The sequence below is a fragment of the Pholis gunnellus genome (genome assembly GCF_910591455.1).
Source record: "Pholis gunnellus genome assembly, chromosome: 20".
NCBI classification, from domain to species: domain Eukaryota; kingdom Metazoa; phylum Chordata; class Actinopteri; order Perciformes; family Pholidae; genus Pholis; species Pholis gunnellus.
Genome location: NC_136547.1, coordinates 3,588,426 through 3,612,219, shown reverse-complemented (window position 1 = coordinate 3,612,219; position 23,794 = coordinate 3,588,426). Strand labels below are relative to the sequence as shown.

The following is a 23,794-nucleotide window of genomic DNA, read 5'->3' as shown; positions in this document are numbered from 1 at the left end:
CAGGAAGCCTAAAGAATGTAACTCTTTTGTTAAAGTTAGGGGACCTTCATCCTTCATCATCATGGTTACAATAATAACCACAATGGGTGGATTACTGAGCGGGTCCACTGGGTACAGGTCCAGGGGCCCAAAGTGTCGGAGGCCCCCCTGTTCTTCACCTACAAAATGTAATTTAGAGAGAAACCAACCAACCAGAAAAGAGACACAAAACTACAAAGAGACACAAAACAACTTTAAGAGACACTAAAATACTACAAAGAGAACATAACAACTACAAAGAGACACCAAACACTACAAAAGACACAAGTAGACTACAAATACACACAAATAGAAAACTACGTTTATATAAAAACATTTATAATACACTTATAAAGACTTAAAAAAAGAGACATAAAAGACGATTAATTGTTTCATGGTGTAAAAATAAAACTCTTTGTGTCTCAGGTAACCTCAGCAGGAACTGTACAGAGAGAGGCTGGTCTGACGTCTACCCCCCCATCACCGTCGCCTGCTGGTCCAACAACACGGATGAACCCAACGAGGTCTGTTCACTTTCTCTGTGACGTTGTTTGTGCCGTGTGAGTCCAGATACAAGCAGAGAAAGTTAGAGGGAGCTGCCTTAAATTAACTCAAAGTCCCAGTTTAGACCACCCAAAACATAATTAAGACCATCAAATATCCAGTATAGACCACCCAAAACATAATTAAGACCATCAAATATCCAGTATAGACCACCCAAAACCCCCTTAAGTCCATCAAATACCCACTTACAACCACCAAATACCTGGTTTAGACCACCAAATAGTAACTTAAGACTACTAACTACCTACTTAAGACCAACATAACCCCAGTTTAGACCACTTAAGACCACCAAAGAAATAAGTTTTGGACTTCAAAAACACAGATTAGACCCTTACAAATCCAGTTAGATGATTATAAACCCAGTGTTAGCAACTCTGTTAAAAGAGTCTTAAGAAACGCTGTGGTCAGGTTTCAACGTGTGAAGTGTCACGCAGCTCGACTTTATATTCAGTCTGTGAGATCGACACATCAGAGGATCGTATCTCTGGTTTGACCGACTTTGAATGCTTCGTTCAACAACAGGCAGCAAAACAACCACAGAGACAGTTTATTCATCGTCTGAAATGCAAACCACAGACTAGTTTCAGTGAGTTCTTCTTTGCAATGTAAGTGAAAGAGAGACATTTTCTGCAGAGAATGCATTTTCTAGTTTTGCTTACAATGTAAAAAGATCTCAAAGTCCCAAAACCAGATCTCATCCCACCAAATGATGCTTAAAGGATATGTTGTACCACCTAAAACACCCTTAAGATCACCAAATAACCAGTTTAGATCATCAAATCACCAGTTTAGATCATCAAATAACCAGTGTAGACCACCAACTAACCAGTTTAGATCATCAAATACCCAGTTTAGATCATCAAATAACCAGTGTAGACCACCAACTAACCAGTTTAGATCATCAAATACCCAGTTTAGATCATCAAATAACCAGTTTAGATCACCAAATAACCAGTTTAGATCACCAAATAACCAGTTTAGATCATCAAATACCCAGTTTAGATCATCAAATAACCAGTTTAGATCATCAAATACCCAGTTTAGATCATCAAATAACCAGTTTAGATCATCAAATACCCAGTTTAGATCATCAAATAACCAGTTTAGATCATCAAATAACCAGTTTAGATCATCAAATACCCAGTTTAGATCATCAAATAACCAGTTTAGATCATCAAATAACCAGTTTAGATCATCAAATACCCAGTTTAGATCATCAAATACCCAGTTTAGATCATCAAATAACCAGTTTAGATCATCAAATAACCAGTTTAGATCATCAAATAACCAGTTTAGATCATCAAATACCCAGTTTAGATCATCAAATAACCAGTTTAGATCATCAAATACCCAGTTTAGACCCAGTTTAAAACAGGTTTTTATTGCTGTAAAGGGAATTTGGTACTAAAAAGACTAACTTTGGGAGATATCCACTTGATTTGACAAAAGATGTTAACTTTTTAAATACATAAATGGGCACCAGACTATAGTTTCAAGACAGATTTAACAAACAAACGTGAACCTGTCCTTTAAAACTGAGACTTTTACTGCAGATGTGAAAAGGTGAAGCAACCGATTGATGAAAAGAACAAGCAAAAGAATCACGTCCCAAAAAAACAAAAGAATCATCAGATTTACGTTTGACAAAATACATTCGCTTTGTAATTAAACTACTTAAAAAAACACGTAAATACTTTAGAAATGACCAAATTCAAACAGACTCTTGATTAAGCTGAAAGCAGCTCGTGGACGCAGCATATACTGAGTGTTTAGTCGCTCTGATGATCAGATTAAAGTTTCAGCGCTGTGGTGGAGCAAAAGGTCTGATTCCATATCGGCTTCTGTGTGTTTATCTGTTCAAAGACGACGCTCTGACAGAGATAAACCAAGAGGAAGGTCAGATGTGAGGAGAGTTTTATTTGGCTGACGGATGTCTAGGGCTGCAACAACGAATCGATAAAATCGATAAAAATCGATTATTAAAAGTGTTGGCAACGAATTTCATTATCGATTCGTTGTGTCGCGCGATTATTACGCCACTCAGTGACGTGCAGTGAGGTTAGTCACTAGTGGCTAGTGAGGCACTGACTATTTCAGAGTCAGATTTACAAATATATGAACCCAATATAGAGCAGCTTGAATCACCATTCAATTGGCAACTTGCACATTGACTACTGGTTGTTTTTCATATTTCATATCAGCATTCTTTACACACATTGGTAAGGTACATATTTGATTGCACCGGGAGCGTCTGCTCCGCGATCTGCGACCTGCCCCACCAACCTGTTTCAGAAGCGGAGCGCTCGCGGGCGCCACCCGCGAAAATCTGTGTAACAACCACGGATTTATAAAGAGAACAACAAACAGGTTGAATTGCTGTTGATTTGGTCATATTTCCCTGTTTTTTTAGAATTGTTAAAGCTTAGATATTTAATCTTCAATATTTTCAAGCAAAATAGAAGAAGAAGAGAAGTGTAGAAGAAGAGTAACGGCACTACAAGCATGAACCCGACCCGTGGGCTCTCGCGCGCCCCCTTCAGTGAGGCAGAGGTACTGTTTGCTCCCCTCTGTGCTTCTTCACTGCGGTTTCTGTCAGATCAGCAAGACTGAATATGTTCTACACCAGGGGTGGCCAACCCGCGGCTCGCGAGCCGCATGCGGCTCTTTGCCCGGTTTCATGCGGCTCTTACGTTCATATCGAAGTTTGTATTTGTGTTTTTTTAATGTTCGTGTTCGCTTCGCTTGAGTTAAATACGGTATTTTCGTCAAACGCGCATGTGCGGCCACAGATTACGTTCCTCGTCGACCCATTTAACGCCGAGACGGACTGTTTGAAAGCCCCGCTAGTCACAGATGAGGATGCGGCTGAGTTGGAGATGATCGATCTTTGTGAGGAGGACCAACTCAAACCTGCTTTAAGGGACGGGACCATTGAGTTCTGGAAAAGTGTGCCAATGAAAAAATACCCCAATGTCAAACGGGCTGCGCTTAAGATACTGTCAATGTTTGGGTCAACATACGTCTGCGATTCTGTGTTTTCTACCGTGAAACACGTGAAATCAAAGCATCGATCTGTTCTGACTGACACCCATGGGAAAGAATTGCTTCGAGTGGCAACAACGGAATACAAGCCAGATTTGAAGAGGATTGTTCAAGGCAAGGAATGCCAGAAGTCCCACTAAGTAACATGCATAGTAAAAGAAAAACACTATTGTAAATTATTATATTTTTGTTTGTGGACTTAGTTGAACTGAGAGTTTGTCTGTGTGTGTCACGGGGCATGGTGGAGGACTCAAGCGCAGACCAGGCAGAGTAGCGTGTAGAAGGTGTTTTAATGAACAATTCAAATATAACAGCAGACTTACAGGCACAATGGGGCATCCACGGAAGAGACAAGGGAAGAGGGGAGGAAATCCAGCAGGACGGAAAACAGGGCAGGCAGACAGGGAGGGAAACCAGTAACACGACAAGCCGAACAGGCGGGTAGACATTGCAAGAATCTGGCAAGGAATGACTGAGGGGCAGGAGTTTATGTAGGGGGAAGAACAGGTGAGAGGAGTTGTGCTGATGAGGGGGAAGTGCTTGATTAGTGATCAGAGGCAGGTGAAGGGAATAAGCTGAGGGAGTGACTGACAGGTAGAGTGAGGAGGGTAGACAAACACAGAACACAGAGGCAAAGCCTAATCGTGACAGTGTGAGACAGTGTACACAATGTTCATTGTTGAAAATGACTGGCCTGTGGTCTTAGGAGTCCATTTCTGTCATTATCATATTGGTGTGTGACATTTACAATAAATCTGGCTGAGCAAAGGTATGTGTGTGTGTGAGGAAGGGATAGGGTGATGTTCATGTGTGCCCATGTGTATGATGTGGCTCTTTGCGGTAACACAGTAAAAAATGTGGCTCTTGGTCTCTGACTGGTTGGCCACCCCTGTTCTACACACACGAGAAATACAATACATGACCTATTCTATGGAAAGAAAGGACTTATAATACAAGTGTCTACAAATATTACAGTGGTGACAAACAATGAGAAAGCAAAAGGCACACGCTTAACCCAGTTTGTTAGGGATTGCGCAATCTGAGGTGAGGCACAGCTCGTCGCTGCCTCACCTCGCGTGTCTCCTCTCTGTTTGAACAGGACATGAGCACATTCAGAGATTTTGACTATAAAAAGGAGGCTCTGCCTCCCCTGCCTCACCTGACCGCACGTCCCTGGTCACCCAATAAGTGGCAGAGATGTTTGAGTGTTCACAGCAGGCCCAGTCGCCTGTATAACTCAGCTAGGAATAATGGAATAGGACTCCGGTTCTATTTTGTGGGTTTTTCTCTGAACTGGGTCCATAATTAAGAGGGATGGCCGGGGGAAAACTCACCCGGCCCGGACACGGAAAGGATTGACAGATTGATGCTCTTTCTCCATTCTGTGGGTGGTGGTGCATGGCCGTTCTTAGTCGGTGGAGCGATTTGTCTGGTTAATTCCGATAACGAACGAGACTCCGGCATGCTAACTAGTTATGTGGCCCCGTGCGGTCAGCGTTCAACTTCTTAGAGGGACAAGTGGCGTTCAGCCACACGAGATTGAGCATTAACAGGTCTGTGATGCCCTGAGATGTCCGGGGCTGCACGCGCGCCACACTGAGTGGATCAGCGTGTGTCTACCCTTCGCCGAGAGGCGTGGGTAACCCGCTGAACCCCACTCCTGATATTAGTCTATTTATTTTTTTAAATTATTACTTTCACAGCTCAGGGATGTTCGAGCAACCTGTTTGTGCACTTTCTGAAGATTCTTTGCACTGTGAGTTCTGTTTTTGAATAAAGGGTTGGAAATTAATGCTTTTTAGTTTGTAGTTTTTTTATCCGATTCATCGATTAATCGAACAAATAATCGACAGATTAATCGATTATTAAAATAATCGTTAGTTGCAGCCCTACGGATGTCCGATCGCTCGGCTCCTCTTTCTCTCTTCAGACCACCGTGAAAAGTGTCCTTCATCCTCGTGTTCCTGTTAGTTCTGCAGCTTCAGGGCCAGTTCACCTCAATGACAAAGAAGATCTACTTCTAGTTAAAGTCAATAAGATGTTTTTAGTCTTTTTATTTGTTCAAGCTTTAAGGTGTTCAGAGGTTTTTATTTCTGCTGGTTGGACATCTTTAAAAAGAAGATGCAAAGTAAAGACCAAGTTTAGACAATCAAAATCCAGTTCAGGCTATCGCAAAACCAATAACCAACCCCCTAGTTCTGACCATCGTTTGGGTTATCACAAACACTATTTTGGTTCACACACCTAGTTTAGACAACTAAAGCCAAATTTAGATTATCCAAAACAAAGTTTAAGCTCCAAATAACCAGTTTAGACCACCAAGTACCCAGTTTAGTCAAAAAACCCTTAAAACCACCAAATACCCAGTTTAGATCATCTAAAACCCAGTTTAGAAGATGTAAGACACTGAGACTGGTTCCTCACAGTAACTTTAAATAAAGGCTCTGAACACCACTGGAGGACAGCGGGGCGTTCAAAGACTTGAACACAGCGTGTTGTTGTGGCGAGACGCCGGCTTAAGCTCTCGGATGAGTTGTGGGTTCAGCTCCTGGTCTTGGCGCTCTCTGCCCTCTAATCTCGTCTGAAGGTAAAGTGGAGGAATTTATCTCCCTTCTTCAGAGGATCGTGGAGCAGAATATTTCTTTTAACCCTGTGTAACGGTGTGTGTTTTAACCGGAGGCTGGAGCTTAAACCTTCTGACCTGCTCAGTTATTGCTTCTCGTCACGGCTGCATTCCAGGACCCTTCGATTTATAAGGCGCTTCAAACAAGCAGGTAACATCCAGGTTTAGGCAGTGGCGGGCCGTGGATTTTATACCTGGGCCTTCAGTGCTGTTCTACACTTCTAATAACCTCATTATGACGTCACAGCTACGGGTTATTATTTGTTTCGTGTAAAAGCCGCATATTCACATAACACTGCAACATTTGACAAATGAAATAAAATGTTACATGAAGTTCAACACCTATCATACAAAACACGAAATGCAGAGTGTAGATACATGAATACGAGCATGACGGGACGCTGCGTCATTAAGGGACAATACAGTCCAAATCAATGTAACACAATGACAAGCTCACAAGAGCAGTCGCATATATTCATATGACAACAAAGCAACAAATCAATCCAGCAGACCTGCAGCGGATCCACGCATTCCACCACACGAGCACGAGCCATTCAAATATTATTCATAAAAACGCCACGATAGACAAATGAACAGTAGCGGTAGACAAACGAAGTTCACTTACCAAATGCTGTCTATCCTCCTTTCTTTGTTGACAAAGAGTTTAATCCCAGTACATCAGTTCCAGTAAGAAGTCCTCCATTCATCGAGCCTCCACAGTTGTATTTCGGTCGTCGGCGGCGGGGTGGTCGTCTTCGGCCGTGGACCGGTGAAGGGCGGGCCGCGGTTTTGGAGCTGTTTCCCTGCGAACGTGGTCGTTGAGTTGTAGATCCACTCGAGTCTCTCCAAAAGTACCGACGCTCAGTTAAAATGAAACACATTCACAGCCATAACATGTGCAACGCTTCTCCGACGCTGCATACAAATCCTTTTCCTGGCTGGTCAGGGCTGTTAGCTGTGGGGTCGTTTCTTACTATGTCCAGTTTGTTCAGAAATGTCCTTCTTGAGAAAAGCGTTCCCAGTAACTCCGCCACTAAATCAGTTTCTCCTCCTTCCGCCATTTCATATTAAAAAAACAAAGCTAGGTAAAATGTCTTTCATATATTTCCACTTGAACTCTGTCTGCTACAAAGCTCTGCTAGCAATCATGTTTCGCGGGCACATAGTCACGTGCCCGCCCACTGACCAATCACAGCACACTCTGCACCTTGCTGGCAGAGAGGCATCTGGACTCTGAGCTGCAGTAATGCTGACGTAACACTAGGCCTGCAAACCGCTCTGGTGCGTCCATGAATCTCAACCTAAAGATCTGATTGGTTGAATCAACAATATCGTCCCCATTCAATTTAAACTGCACATGGAGGCACTGGTGAGTCTGCAGGCTGGGGCCTCTCTTCTTACTAGAGACACAGAGGTGAAATCTGATTGGATAAAAGCTCTACTTAAAACAAGCTGCACTGGAAGCAGAGCAACTGAGGAGCACAGTAGCTGTGCAATGAGAAAATAAGATAATGGGAAAAATATTTTTATAAATTATAATACATATAAGAAAAAATTAAATGTATTTAAGAAAAAATATTAAATTATAAAATAGCTATAACTTTGTGAGTCTGTTTAGGCCAGCAGAGAAGGCTTTGCAGGCCCTGACGGCCCGCCACTGGGTTTAGGAGAATATCCGGGACCGTTATTGTGTCCACACTCAGTTCATGCCACGTATGTTAATCAACCGTCACACACAAATCAATAAGTGTACAGAAACAAAATGCTTATATATGCCGAACTTACATAATCAATTTAATCCATCCTCAAAAAAACGTTATAATACAATCATCCAGCGAACGGAGATCTTTCCTCCGGCAGACCGATGTTCGTTCCTCGTGTGAAACAAGAAGTTAAATGAATTCATCTCGTAACTTTAGTAACATTAATTATATTATTTTAACCCAAATGAACCCAAAGTATTTCAACAGAAACTAATAAATCACACATCTGAGCAGTGTGACAGAAAACAGCAAAACAAAGAGGTGAATTGTAACAGCACACACACACACACAGCTGGGTTGTGATCCTCTCCAGAGCCCCTCAGGTGTGGGATTCCCGCTCTTTGACTCTCAGTGAAGCTTCTATTTGTTTCCTGTTTGAAGAGACGGAGGTTTTCCGTCTGGAAAACATTCAGCGGAGACCAGACGTCACCGCTCGGCACTCACACAGATGCTCACACTTCACAGCTGATTGTCCTCTCGCCGCGACACGGAACAGATCTTTAAGTCAACAAACTTGAATGTCTCCCGGTCTCACATGTGAGGCTGTTTTATTGTGTCTTCAATGTCAAAGAATGGACTTAAAAAGGTGTCCAGGTGAAGTAGAGAAAGCTTCACGCAAACGGCCTTTAATACGCAGCATGAAGCTCAGATGTTGTGAAAGAAAGCTGATGTTTGAGGTCAGAAAGTGAAACTGTAAAGAGCTGCTGACTGAGAAACGTGAGAGAAGCAACAGTGTGAGCCGAGAACGTAAATGATCTGCTGGAGGCTAAACACAAACACACTCTTCTGTTAACGCAACAAAACCTCCGCCAAGAATCCACCTGGACCTGGACTTGGACCTGGTGTGGTTGCTAAAAAAAAAAAAAGATAAAGAAAAACTTCTCAAGTAGCCAAACTGACTAGTACAAACTAGTCGATCCAGCACACGGGATTCGTTTGCTTGTTGTGGCACCAAAGACTAAATTATTTCAAGTCATGAAGACACAAAATAATATTAATACAAAAAAAGAAAAGTTTGGTCAGCTTTAGTTTTATGGAAATCGAAGTTTATTCATGAATTGAGAGGCCGGAAATCAGACGGGGAACAGGGCTCTAGAGGCTGGATCTCGGGTGGTCGGCCGGACTGCAGGACTTGCTTCCGAAGCGGGGGCTGAGGCTCGGGGGAGCCGGACGGGACTGGGAACACTGGGGCTCGGGGGAGCCAGACGGGACTGGGAACACTGGCGTTCATCAGCGGGCTCCGGGACTGGAGGTCGCTGCTCCTCGGAGACGGCGACGGCCGGGATTGGAGGTCGCTGCTGCTCCTAGGAGACGGGAAAAGGACGGGCGGGTAGACAATACAAGGATCTGGCAAGGAGTGACTGAGGGGCAGGAGTTTATGTAGGGGGAAGAACAGGCGAGAGGAGTTGTGCTGATGAGGGGGAAGTGCTTGATTACTGATCAGAGGCAGGTGAAGGGAATAGGCTGAGGGAGTGACTGACAGGTAGAGTGAGGAGGGTAGAGAAACACAAAGACACACGGAACACAGAGGCAAAGCCTAATCGTGACATGAATCGGGTATTTAACTGTTTGACTCTAAACTATTCATACATGAAATGTGTACTTTGACATATTTCAACCCCAAAATGGAAAAACATTTTTTCTTTTTAAACAATCCCCAAAACGACACCGTTCATCACAGCCACAAGCTGTACAAAATCATTACCGTCACATTTCCAACAGTCCTTGAACACATCATGTGTGACAAACGCATCTGACAGAAAAAGCAACTGAAGCTAAGTTTAAAATTGTGATATTTCATCAAAACATTTTATTCTTCATGTTCTCATTATAAATGTCTCCTCTAATAAAGAGTTCACTTTAACATGATTGTGTAAAAACATTAAGTTGTGAAACTATGAAGTCATGATTCATTCATCTGAGACCAACAGTCATGTGACCACAAGAGAGGAGACACTTTGACTGAACTTCAGGAAGTGAACAAGGAGGAGAGAGAGGAGAGGAGAGAGGAGGGAGAGGAGAGGAGGGAGAGAGAGGAGAGGAGAGAGAGGAGAGGAGAGAGGAGGGAGAGAGAGGAGAGGAGAGGAGGGAGAGAGAGGAGAGAGAGGAGAGGAGAGAGGAGAGGAGAGGAGGGAGAGAGAGGAGAGAGAGGAGAGGAGAGAGGAGAGGAGAGACAGGAGAGGAAAGAGAGGAGAGAGAGGAGAGGAGAGAGAGGAGAGGAGGGAGAGGAGAGGAGAGAGAGGAGAGGAAAGAGAGGAGAGAGAGGAGAGGAGAGAGAGGAGAGGAGAGAGAGGGGAGGCTGTTAGATTCTAGTGTTTTCCAATTTTCGTAAAATACATTTTCAAATAGATTCAACTTACGTTTCTCTCTTTTAAATGATAACTGTGTTGTTCTGCACTAAAGACGTGTTCTAGTTCTCTCTACTTCTAGTCATCATGGTTCTGTTTAGACGAGCAGGACTTTTATTTTGTAGTTAAAATCAAGACCACAGAGAGAAACACGTGACGGGAGCAACAGACAGCGTTCAGAGGGTTAAACACGTTTTGTATATAAAACATTCACCTGCGCTGTAACTTATGTACACATCTATAACACCAGTGTGTGCTTTCCGTCAGTTGAGCCAAACTATCAATATCAATTGTGCATTTATTTATTTTTCAACCAATATTTTCTTTTAGAATATTGGACATCTTTAGCGCTGACTCAGTGAATCAAGAACTTTATTGTCATTATGCAACAAAATGGCTGCGACAATAAATATCAGAGATTTAAAAAGCACAGAATGAAGAGAGAGCATGAAGATGAAGTCGGTCAGCCGCTCAGCCTAAAGTTCAGCGCGGCTTTAACTCCCCGGCGTCGGAGAGGAAGACGGAAAGAGGCGAGCGAGCCGCGAGTAGTTCTGGATGGAGACGCGTTTGGACATAGAAGGAAATGTGGCTGCAGCAGGTCATCGGCTCGCAGCCTGAGAATCAAACTCAGGAATGAGACTCTGATGCCAGGCTGTGACGGGCCTGTGTGTCCTCACATATTTGTGTATTTAGAGTAAGTACTGAAAAGTAGTACGACGGAAAAATACTTACTTAGAGGGTCAGAAATGTCCAAACAGTTTCGTTATTTTCTGTCTGTGCAGAATTTGTCAACGTCTGAATTAAAAGATGACTACAGTTTATGTTTGTGTGGCCATGTGGACGTCTGATTGAACCACACACACACACACACACACACACACACACACACACACACACACACACACACACACACACACACACACCTGAAGCAGCAGATTAGAGTTCTAAACTGATTAATGAGGTCAGACTTTAGTTTGCATTGTTGTAACTTAAGTGATGAATATTCTAGAGAATTATCACAGATTTTAAACCTTGTTTTTAAGAGATTTAAGTAAAGAAATGAACAAAAATGTAAAAGTAACAATTGTCAGGTTTATATGCATGAAGCTTAAAGCTTAAATAATAATAATAATGAAAATCCCCAAATTTAAAGAATTGTTTAAACCTTGCCAGAAGAAAACAAAGACGAAACAAAAGACTGAGAGAAAGATGAAAAGTGAAAAATGATGAAATGAAAAAGCTTCAGAAAAAAAAGACAGAAAGAAAAGTTTAAAAATAATTAGCAAAGGTAAAGAAAAGAGCAAGGAAACATGGACTCATTAAAACAAAGGAAAGAGGAAAGGAGTGAAGGATGAATATGGAAAGAAAAGACGGAGAGGACAACGTCTCCAGAAATCTTTAAGTGTCTCAATGTGTACGTTGTTACAAAGTGAGAAGTTTAGACATTTGTGAAAGTATGAATAAGTTAATATTTAACGCTCATGTGATGTTTGTGTTGGTGTCAGACCAGGTGTGTTTTTATGTGTGTTTGTTAAAGTGCACGTGCTCATGCATGTCATAATGTATACACTGATTGTGTGTGTGTGTGTGTGTGTGTGTGTGTGTGTGTGTCCGGTTTATTGCCAGATGGTGTGTCAGACATGGGGAATGTTGTTTATAGATGACGAGGGAGAGCGATGAACGCCTGGCACCGACACACACACACACTCACACACACATACATATACACTCACACACACATACAGTTTTGAAATGGACCAGAGTATTCTCCTGACCCTGCTTTTATTGTGAAAGGGCATGTCCACTCCGTGAAAAGACACACGAGGCTCCAGCAGCTCAACGAGTGCAGATTAAAACCGTCTTTGTGCATCTTTTAAACACCAGACTCGTCGCTGTTTTGTTAAAAACAAGCCTGAAAGTAACCGAGTTTAAAACCTCCTTTTGTTTTCTTTCTTGCAGACTTATCCAAGATGTCTTTTTTACACACAAAGACACGTCTAAAACAGTTTATTTAAACTCCTCTTTGTGTAATAAGGTACAAAGAAAGCGTCTCTCCACACAGAGAATACTAATTATTCAGGCAGACGTTTGTTTTATTTAATATGTAGATTAATAAAGAGCAGCGCCCTCTAGTGGCTTTAATGGTCTTCACAACCAGAAAGAGTATTTTATACTTCTATTCTACTACACTTTAGAGGCAAATATTCTACTTTTTACTGCATTACGTTTGTTTGAAAAAGGTTGCAGGGTTATTTATTAATACGAAATATGAATCGGCTGATAAATGATGATATATTACTCAGTATATTCCATTAACTTTTGTTAATGTTTCTTGCTTCGTGTATCTCTCTATTCCTTTATGTATCGTTTCTCTTTGATCTGTTTTATTTTTTATTTTTCTCTGTTCATTTTAATTTTAATTTAATTCAACATTTTACTTTATTTTATTTGTAATGTTACCTTTACCAGCTGCAACATTAAAGTGATGCATTACTAATTATAACCCATATCATTATTTTATGGGTTATAATTAACAATGTTATTATTTTCTGAAATGGGACATTCTGCATAATGAGTACTTTTACTTTTGGTACTATAAGTATATTTTGATGCTCATACTTTTGTATTTTTACTTACTGAATACTTCTAATTAAAATGTATTTTATATCATTATTGTATGTTTGTACATTTTGCTCGTTGAGTGAGTTGTGTGTGTTGGTGTGTTTGTCCAGCTGGTCTTCTACAGGGTGGTGAAGATACTGTCCACTCTGGGCCACAGCCTGTCCTTCATCACTCTGCTCACCAGCACCATCATCATCTGTTTGTTCAGGTAAACCAGTCACACCACCACACCAGTTAACCACTTAACCAGTTAACCAGTCACACCACCACACCAGTTAACCACTTAACCAGTTAACCAGTCACACCACCACACCAGTTAACCACTTAACCAGTTAACCAGTCACACCACCACACCAGTTAACCACTTAACCAGTTAACCAGTCACACCAGTTAACCACTTAACCAGTCACACCACCACACCAGTTAACCACTTAACCAGTAAACCAGTCACACCACCACACCAGTTAACCACTTAACCAGTTAACCAGTCACACCACCACACCAGTTAACCACTTAACCAGTTAACCAGTCACACCACCACACCAGTTAACCACTTAACCAGTAAACCAGTCACACCACCACACCAGTTAACCACTTAACCAGTAAACCAGTCACACCACCACACCAGTTAACCACTTAACCAGTTAACCAGTCACACCACCACACCAGTTAACCAGTTAACCAGTCACACCACCACACCAGTTAACCACTTAACCAGTTAACCAGTCACACCACCACACCAGTTAACCACTTAACCAGTAAACCAGTCACACCACCACACCAGTTAACCACTTAACCAGTTAACCAGTCACACCACCACACCAGTTAACCACTTAACCAGTCACACCACCACACCAGTTAACCACTTAACCAGTTAACCAGTCACACCACCACACCAGTTAACCACTTAACCAGTTAACCAGTCACACCACCACACCAGTTAACCACTTAACCAGTTAACCAGTCACACCACCACACCAGTTAACCACTTAACCAGTTTAATATTAATACAGGTGTTAAATGTTCAGGGCTCTGCATTATTATTATTATTTAATATTGATTATATATACAGAACAATAAAGCTTCCAGTGGTAACGATTCTGTTGTTCTGTGTCAAAGTCATTTAAACATCTGCTTTTTGATGCATAAGACATGAATAATAACTGCAACACGTCTAATTTAGTTTACTATAAATCAGGTGAATTAAAATGATTTGAATAAACATTCATGACAGTTTAGAGAAGAGCATGTGAATAATATCATAAACCTTAACCTTCATATTTAAGAAACCTTTAGCGCAGGATGTTTAAGGATTACTCCACATATATATATATATATATATATATATATATATATATATATATAATATAAACCTGCATATTTAAACACACGTGTTTCCTGACACACAGAGGTGATAACAGCTGAGTGTGATGAACTCCAGCTGTTCACTGGACTGAATCCTTCACTGGGTTCACTCTAGACTCCCTCTGTAAACACACTCCTCAACATCCCTCTCTGTGTGTATATGTATGGATATATAAACATATATATATATATATATGTGTGTATTTATATATACATACAGGAAGCTCCACTGCACGAGGAACTACATCCATCTGAACTTGTTTTTGTCCTTCATGCTGCGAGCCGCCGCCGTGCTGACCAAAGACACGCTGCTCTTCTCCGACGACCAAAACACCGACTGCAGCACGCAGCCGTCGCTGGTAACGCACACACACACACACACACACACACACACACACACACACACACACACACACACAAAACTTTTTGGCCTGTGGTGATTTATTTTAAATAAACTAGAATATGTCTATTTCTAATAATTTGCGCATTTTAGACGTCGACCTCTTTGGCACAGAAACCACATGCATATATGTATTTATATATGTATTTATATATGTGTGTATATATATATATATATATATATATATATATATATATATATATATATATATATATATATATATATCTTCCTTGTAAATATAATTTAGTTTTCTTCTTATTTCCTCCTTTACTGCTACTTTTATATACTTTGTTGTATTTGAATTGCCTATTTCATTGTTTTTATTTTAATTTATAATATTTGAATATGTGTTCATACTTTTTCTCACAATCCTGTTTTGTAAAATGACAATAAAGCTGACCCTTTAATTATATTTTTAAGGTTTCAGTTGCCACTCCACCTGTGGTATTGTTTCCAACAGGTTGTTCTTCCTGAAACATGTTTATTTTCATGAACATTTTCATGGAACTAGTGTTACAGCACAGGTCGTACTGGTTTATTATTGGTTCCTGGGGATTTAATCTATATAATGACTCATTTCTGCATCCTATAATTGTTGTTACGTGTGTTGTTGAAGGTGGGCTGTAAGGCCATTCTGGTGTTCTTCAACTACTTCATCATGGCCAACTTCTTCTGGCTGCTGGTGGAGGGTCTGTACCTGCACATGCTGCTGCTCGTCATCCACAGCTACTCCACCCGCCTCTCCGTGTACCTGCTCATCGGCTGGGGTTCGTATATCATGAAACATGTATTATCTCTATGTAAAATACAAGAGGTCAGAAAACCTAATGTGGTTTGTCTCCATCCAGGTCAGCAAAACCAGTTGATAGCAACGTATCACGGCGGTGTTTTGTGCATACAAACACCGTAGCAACATGTTCACTGATAGAAATTGTACTGTGTATATGACTTATTTCACTAAACTCAGATAACAAGTAACAAGTCTTAAAGTAAGACAGAAGTGCTAATAAACGGCTTTTGTACTGTTGATGCACGGGGCAGCCATCTTGGATTTTTGAGGTCAGGATTGGTGGGGTTCGTCTAACTTTCTCCAGTTCAGATTTCAAACCGGGAACTCAGAAATTCCAACTTTCCAGTTCAAATGGAACAGAATTAGTGCACGTGAGCGTTCATCACTGTTTTAATACGGCGGTTACAGATGATAACGCCGACGGCGTCGTAGTAGCACCAACCCTCTGGTTCCCCATCAGGTAATCACTGTTAGCTCTGTCAGCGCTGTCAGCTGCTAGCCACCAGCTCAGCCGTCGCCATGTTGAGAGCTGTGTGGACACAATATGTTCTGAATTTTGTATAGAGCGCCTTTAAGAATTAATTAAAGAATATTAGCTGCCTTTCTATAATTCCAATATATACTGTAAATATTAAAGCTACTATTTGTAGAAATTGTGAATGGTAGCAGGAAAAATGATGTTGGCTGTATTCCAGAATGTTGTTGTTTGCTGACCAAAACAGGAGGAAGAAGAAGATAATCTCGCCTCTTTGTTACTATTTTATCATTTCAGTTCTAATAGAGAGTGAAAACAACCTGAAAAACACTTGAGTGGAATCAGATTTATGTGTTTGAAGTGTGGAGATGAACACGCTAACGAGCATTACACACTGAAGACTGCACCGATTTTTCTTCTATAAACAAAAGAATTCTGCATCAGAACAATTTTAACAACGTCAGAATCAAGTCAAAAAAATAAAGCTACACATAGTTGCTCAACATTTTGGGAAATATTGACTTTCTTGCAGAGAGTTAAATGAGAAGATGGATACCATTCTGGTGTCTGTACGGTAAATATAAAGTAATAGTCAGCAGCTGTTAGCTTAGCATAGAGACAGGAAATGGATTTAAACAGCTAGCCTGGCTCTGTCTGACATTAACAAAATTTGCATACCAACACCTCTAAAGCTCACTAATAACACATAATATTGTTTTTGTTTAATCCATGCAAATGTGTAAAAATGTAGCTGTTTCCTTCTGTAACGTTATGCTAAGCTAAGCTAACCAGCTGCTAGTTGTAGCTGTAGAGTGGTGCCGACCTTCTCATCTAACTCTCGGCAAAAAAGCAAGTAAGCTTGAAACTTGTTCTCTGAAGACAGAAACTATTGCATCATTTCTGCACTTAAGTTTCTTGCAAAATCAAAATCACACACACACAGACAGACGGACGGACAGGCCAGTATATTTCATGAAAGGTCGGCTGGTAAACAGTCTCCTGGCTCCTCTGTGTTCACTCAGACCCGTTCTGCTGCCATGCGACACCTCCTTCCACCATCCGTCACCACTTTACCCAACACTTCCTCCCTAATGCATCAACATTTAGCTCCAGCTGTTTAATGTACGTGTGTGTGTGTGTGTGTGTGTGTAGACGCCATATTTCTCGCGTGGCACCTCGTGAGGATGTGCAGACTGAGAATCTAAACAGACTCCTCCTCTCTCTTCTCGTCTCGCAGGAATCCCTTTTGTTTTCATGGTGGCGTGGATCATATGTCGGATAAACCTGGAGGACACGCAGTGAGTCTGAACGTCCTGAGAGGCGTTTTAATAAACAAGATTACCAACAAAATGTAGTGAAATCTAATTAGGAGAAATTAGTTTAACAATAAAAATTTGTTTCTTTGATGATGTCAGATGTTCAAACTGTAAAGAATCGGAATGTCTGGTTGTTCCACAGAATTCAGATCGCGACTGTTTCAGAGCAGCAGGTGTTAACTGGTGACTCTCAGCTGAATGCGCCTGCGGTTGCTCGTAGTAACTTTATGGTGGACGTAGTCATCATAACGTCACTCATTAGTTTGTGAACTGACGTTTTGAAGCCTTGAGTTCGGCGAATTTGCCGTCGCCATCTTAGATTTATGCAACCGATGAACAAAAGTTACTATATTAGGACTGAGGAGTGACGTAGAGACGCCGTATACGTCTCTGTTAGAGACCTGTCAATCACTGTGTAGCCCCGCCCTAAAGCATCCCCTGCTTTATGGTCTGTTTGACTCTAAATGGACCATCATTTACTAAATGAACTTCATGCTGTATTGAAGAAGACTTGAAACTAGAGATTGAGACCATAAACTCATGTTTACAATGTTTACTGAGGTAATAAATCAAGAGAGAAGTAGAGTCATTTTCTCATAGACTTCTATACAACCAGAGGAGTCGCCCCCTGGTGGACACTAGAGAGATTGCAGCTTTAACATATGAAGCTTTGACTCCACTTTTCAGAATGGCCTGGTTATCATAGATAAACACAGATGAGTATGTTTTTAGATTTGGTAGTCCACCAACAGAACATGTAGGTTTCCTTGTGAAAGTCCTGTGTATATTATCTAGAACATCCAATAAGTCACCACAAACAGATTCTGCTAAAATTCACCAGTTAACACGGTCACTGGTTAAACTGAAACACCGGCGGCCTCTATTGCTACAAGCTATGAAACGTGATGACTGAACTGTTTGTAGTGGCCATTTTAAAACAGAACAAAGTCAAACCTCTGGGTCTCTTCATGGTGTTTGACGTTCTGTACATGAACACAGAGAACAGAGTTGGATCATCTATTGACGTGTAGCTCCTAATATGTCTGTTGTGTAGCGTTACACACTAGGTTTCTCCACCAAATACATGTTTGTATCGGGACACTTGCTTATACATTCTACCCACTCACTGACAGTCCTTCCAAACAGTGACGAGCTGTTACGCTCCGTCATACTTCCACTAAAAACGTATGTACAACGTCATTGTTTACAAAGAGTTAAAGAGTCTATGCTTATGAAAATACTAATACTGACTAATGTTCTTATTTCCAGGTGTTGGGAGATGAATGAGAACCTGATCCCCAACAGACTGATGAACTGGCCCATCATGGCGTCTGTCATTGTGAGTTTGGCACCAACATCTTATTCTGATGAGGTGTTCAGTTCAGTAACTTTCTGTGTCATGACTTTTATTTCCTGCCAGGACAGTATATATTTAAAGGGGACATATTGTGCTCTTTTTTATGTCTGTTGTCTGTGTTTTCATGTGGTGAAACCTTTATGCTGCTGTCTTGAATTATGTAATAAATATTCATGATCTCAATGGTATTATCCTGGTAAATAAAAGTTAAATTCATCAAATTTATAAATAAAGTACTTTTTTCAATGTGGGACCTTCAAAAATGCACATTCAGTATCATCCACAAAATCACTTATTTACGATTATTTCAGTCAGATTTCCAGTTTCAACCTTAAAATCTTTGTAGATGGATTTTTATTATTTATAGATATATTCCTCTGCCACTTCCAGCTGCAATTACTCAAAGAGTAACATCTGGGAACATTTGTTATTGACTTATTATAACATCCCCGTGCTTCTACTGTCCAATAAAGACTTTAATAAACAGTCTCATCTAGGGCTGCAACTAACGATTATTTTAATAATCGATTAATCTGTCGATTATTTGTTCGATTAATCGATGATCGGATAAAAAAAAAAAGCATTAGTTTCTAACCCTTTTTTCAAAAACAGAACTGACAAAACAACAAATTCACAGTGCAAAAAATCTTCAGAAAGTGCACAAACGGGTTGCTCGAACATCCCTGAGCTGTTAAAGTAATAATTTAAAAAAATAAATGGACTAATATCAGGAGTGGGGTTCAGCGGGTTACCCACGCCTCTCGGCGAAGGGTAGACACACGCTGATCCACTCAGTGTGGCGCGCGTGCAGCCCCGGACATCTAAGGGCATCACAGACCTGTTATTGCTCAATCTCGTGCGGCTGAACGCCACTCGTCCCTCTGAGAAGCTGGACGCCGACCGCACGGGGCCACATAACTAGTTAGCATGCCGGAGTCTTGTTCGTTAATGGAATTAACCAGACAAATCGCTCCACCGACTAAGAACGGCCATGCACCACCACCCACAGAATCCAGAAAGAGCATCAATCTGTCAATCCTTTCCGTGTCCGGGCCGGGTGAGGTTCCCCCGGCCGTCCCTCTTAATCATGGACCCAGTTCAGAGAAAAACCCACAAAATAGAACCTGTAGCCACACTGGTCATAAAAGAATTGCTTCTTCCTGATGTACACTTTTTATTATTGTCCTCTCATGGAAACACCGGGAAAACTAGAGACACAAAACAGCTTCATGTACAAACAACAAAGAAACAAATACTCTGTCTCTCATCACCTACAAGTATAACAGCACTTTAATGAGTGAACTGAATACACGTCACCGTGTTCTGGTAGACCAGCAGTAGAATAACACGGGGAAGAAAAAGTTCGCTGTTTTCTCCCGCCATTTCTCATCTTTCTGAGCTCCGCTTAACTTCCGGTTTAATGGTCACGTTACAAAAACAAAAGCTCGTCTATCATAAGTAAAACAACGGCAAAACGGTTACGAGTTAAACACAAGGTACCCAAAATGGCAGCAAATGTAATTATTATAATTGCAGAAATAAACTAAAAATACAACTCGCGTAAATCAACTTCCGGTGTTGTCACGGCAACGTTTATACGTCGGTCAGCGTCAGCTACAGAACCGGAGTCCTGTTCCGTTATTCCGAGCTGCTGTGAACACTCAAACATCTCCGCGACTTATTGAGTGGCGTAATAATCGCGCGACACAACGAATCGATAATGAAATTCGTTGCCAACTCTTTTGATAATCGATTTTTATCGATTTTATCGATTCGTTGTTGCAGCCCTAGTCTCATCATTGCATAGTCGTGGGATAACATTTAAAACCAGAGAGAAGCTTCAGAGAAGCTTCAGTCAGGCAGTTTATTTCTAAAAATGTTGGAAAGCAGATGATCAATCACAACATGTTGTCATCCTGAACTTTACTTCTCTGTTTTGAGAAGCATATTTTCTACGAGCTGCTTGATTTATTGTCGACAATAAAGTTGAACTCCTTTGATTTCTGCTGTAGAACTTATTCTAAACCTGAGTGAGTCTAATACTGATGAAGAGTACATCTGGGCATGAGTCATTTATCTATATGTAAAGAAGTTAAAAAACACTTATAAGCGTCGTTCACAGTTGACACTGTCATGCACAGTGCTGTAGATACTGCAGTAAATGTACTAATACCACACTGTGAAAACTCTCCACTACAAGTAAAAGTCCTGCATTGAAAATGTTACTTACTGCCAGAGTGGATTGAGCTGGAGCTCATTTTGAATTATTAACTATTGATTATTTTCAATATGGATTCATCTGCTGATTATTTTCAGCAGCAAATCTTCACATTAGTGAAGCTGGAACCAGTAACTGTTTGAGATGTTTGCATGAAGAATGACTTAAACTAGTGTACAAATAGTTAGAAATGATTTAAACTAATAAGTACGTAGCAACAAAAGCTGTCAACTAAATGCAGTGAAGTAAAAAGTTCAATACTTCCTTCTGAGATGTAGTGGAGTCGAATGTGACTGGATTTTTAGTTTGCTTGGTCAATTTCACAGATTCTGATCTCTCTGGTGTTGAAGAACAAACTGTACTGACCAACAGGTTTCTGTCTCCATTTCTTTCATGTAAGATCAACTTCATCCTGTTCATCAGCATCATCCGCATCCTGGTGCAGAAACTGCGCTGCAGTGATGTAGGAGGCAATGAGCAGTCGCAATACAGGTCCATGTGTTACCGCTGTGCTTTTATTGATCAGATGTATACATTGTAGAGGGCTTTAAGGAGACATAATGAACCGTCGGGCTGCTGCATTTAAGGTCCTACGTGTTTCTAAAGTTGGACATCTCTTTGGAAACCTTCATTTTGAAGTTTACTCTGCCTCCATGTTTTCCATCAAATATGACCAAATGAACAATTTCCAATGAAAAATGCTAATTTTATGTCTCATCTAATTTAGCGCTTCCAGAAAACACTGTTTAGTTTGCAGTGGTTTAACAAACAACTTCCTATCAGCAAAGAGCAGGATGCTTCTGGTAACTTACAGAGAAAAGACAAAAACTGTTTGTTTATTATATTTCAAAATGAAAGAAGACAGTTTCTCAATTTTTTTGAGGAGAGAGAAACCAAATGCTGCAATTTACATTAAACATTTGGCACAAAAACAAAGATGTATTCAATAACCAAAGCATTTGGAAACACGGTTGTGTGTGTGTGTGTGTGTGTGTGTGTGTGTGTGTGTGTGTTCTCTAGACGTCTGGCTAAGTCCACCCTCCTGCTGATCCCTCTGTTTGGAATCAACTACGTGGTGTTTGTCTACCTGATGGAGCCGGCCGACAAAAACATGAAGCACATCAAGATCGTCTTTGAACTCGGCCTCGGATCCTTCCAGGTAACAGAACATACAACGAGTTCCACTTATTCTACATAAATAGACAACAGATGTGCACGTTCTTAGATGAACAACTTGTCTTGAATCATTTGTTGTGCTGAGATGGATAAAAAATCCTGTCCATGGATTGGTTGGATGTTAAAGCGGTTGAATTCAGAACTCATTCTGTCTACAATACAATCTTTTATCCTTATGGATTGGCAAAAAAATTCGGAAGTATTTTTTACACATTTTGGAAGACTTGGGCACTGTTTATTGAAACTTGATTTGTTTAAATTTGTGTCTTCGTCTCTTTTAAAACCTGATATCTTTTTTTTTTGGTGCATTTGTGACTCAGCTGTTTCAGTGTGAACAACACAACTCACATTGAAGCTGATCTTTTCAGTTCTGATTTTGGTCCACTTTCATATGTGGTCCTGAAGCAGATAAATCATATCGGAATTAATGAGGCTTTTACGCCAACTCCTAAAAGTGGAGACGCTCTGAAAGATGTCGTTAAAAGTAGCTCTTTACATCCTGAAAGTCTTAAAGCTTGCCGGTTGAACGTAGTCTCAGATTCGATTAAGGTTTGTTTTCACACCTAACCCCAATCATTACATTTAAAAGTGCAGATTTCTTCTCAAATGTTAATGTTTTGTTGGTAAAAATCCCTAAAATATGCAGCTAATAACATTAAGTTAAGTCCTTTTTGCTTTCATGTGAGAAGCCTTTTTGTCGGAACAGTACGTGCCATATTTTTATGATTTTAACTCTTCTTACAAAACTATATGATGATCGGAATCGGTTTATTGCCAAGGACATTTGCATATACAAGGGATTTGGCTTTATGATTGGTGCATAACAATAAACACAGTGCAATGCTATCAGACATCATTTCAATATAATAGAATAAGACATAACAGATTAAGAGTACGTTAAAATAAGTCTGTTGTTAGAGATGCTGCCTAATCAGTAACAGTTGTGTATGTGTGTGTTTCAGGGTCTGATTGTGGCGGTCCTCTATTGTTTCCTCAACAGCGAGGTGAGTCTGCACACACTGGTTTCCCAACTTTAATTTCTCCACTTCACAGACACTAAACTCTTTGTTGGTGTATTATGTGAAAAAAAAGGTCCAGATGGAGCTGAGGAGGACGTGGAGGAGTTTATCTCTCAAGCGTTACGTGGGGCGGGACTACAGGCTGCACGCCATGTCGGTCAGCCGCAACGGCAACGAAAGCTCTGCTCAGTTTCCCAGAAACTCCCGAGCCCAGTCCATCCTGCAGACTGAGACCACCATGCTCTGACTGGAGGGGTCTGTTGTTATAGAGACGTTCAGAACTGATAGTGGAGGCTCAAAGTCTTACTCGAGGACACCTTTTTATAGAAGTATCGTGAAGGACCTCTTGTCGGACCGTGTACGCCTCCAGAAGATTTGGTCTTCAGCATTTTATTAATTCCCGTCACACACATGAAACAGTGCCTGCTGAAATCATGCAGGACAGAGATCTGCATCAACTCATTTAATATTAAGGTTTACTTTCATGATTAAACATTATTGAAAAATATGCAAATAAAGAAGTAAAATAATCAACACACTTCCATAGTCTCAGTTGTCTTAGATATTTATGGGAGACGGCCGAGTGTATCATCTGTTACAGTGAAGACAACATTAACTTCAATAGGAAGTTTTGATTTCATGATTCCATAATCATGATATGTCTTTTTTTGTTTTGGTTATTATCTCTTTTTGGAAAA

At 40.7% G+C, this 23,794-nt stretch overlaps 1 protein-coding gene across 1 annotated transcript in view; it reads left to right on the top strand.

The window, feature by feature from the left end:
• Positions 1–23,343, top strand: part of LOC306712593 (vasoactive intestinal polypeptide receptor 2-like) — a gene marked incomplete at its 3' end in the record, with an annotated part of 31,448 nt that extends 8,105 nt beyond the window's left edge. The window contains exons 4-13 of the mRNA XM_079181952.1: positions 445–542; positions 13,091–13,188; positions 14,566–14,704; positions 15,362–15,512; positions 17,248–17,308; positions 18,596–18,665; positions 21,302–21,393; positions 21,922–22,060; positions 23,040–23,081; positions 23,170–23,343. Of these exons, the coding sequence (XP_079038078.1) occupies positions 445–542; positions 13,091–13,188; positions 14,566–14,704; positions 15,362–15,512; positions 17,248–17,308; positions 18,596–18,665; positions 21,302–21,393; positions 21,922–22,060; positions 23,040–23,081; positions 23,170–23,343 (1,064 nt within the window). The remainder of the gene's footprint in view (positions 1–444; positions 543–13,090; positions 13,189–14,565; positions 14,705–15,361; positions 15,513–17,247; positions 17,309–18,595; positions 18,666–21,301; positions 21,394–21,921; positions 22,061–23,039; positions 23,082–23,169) is intronic.
• Between the last annotated feature and the right edge of the window lie 451 nt (positions 23,344–23,794).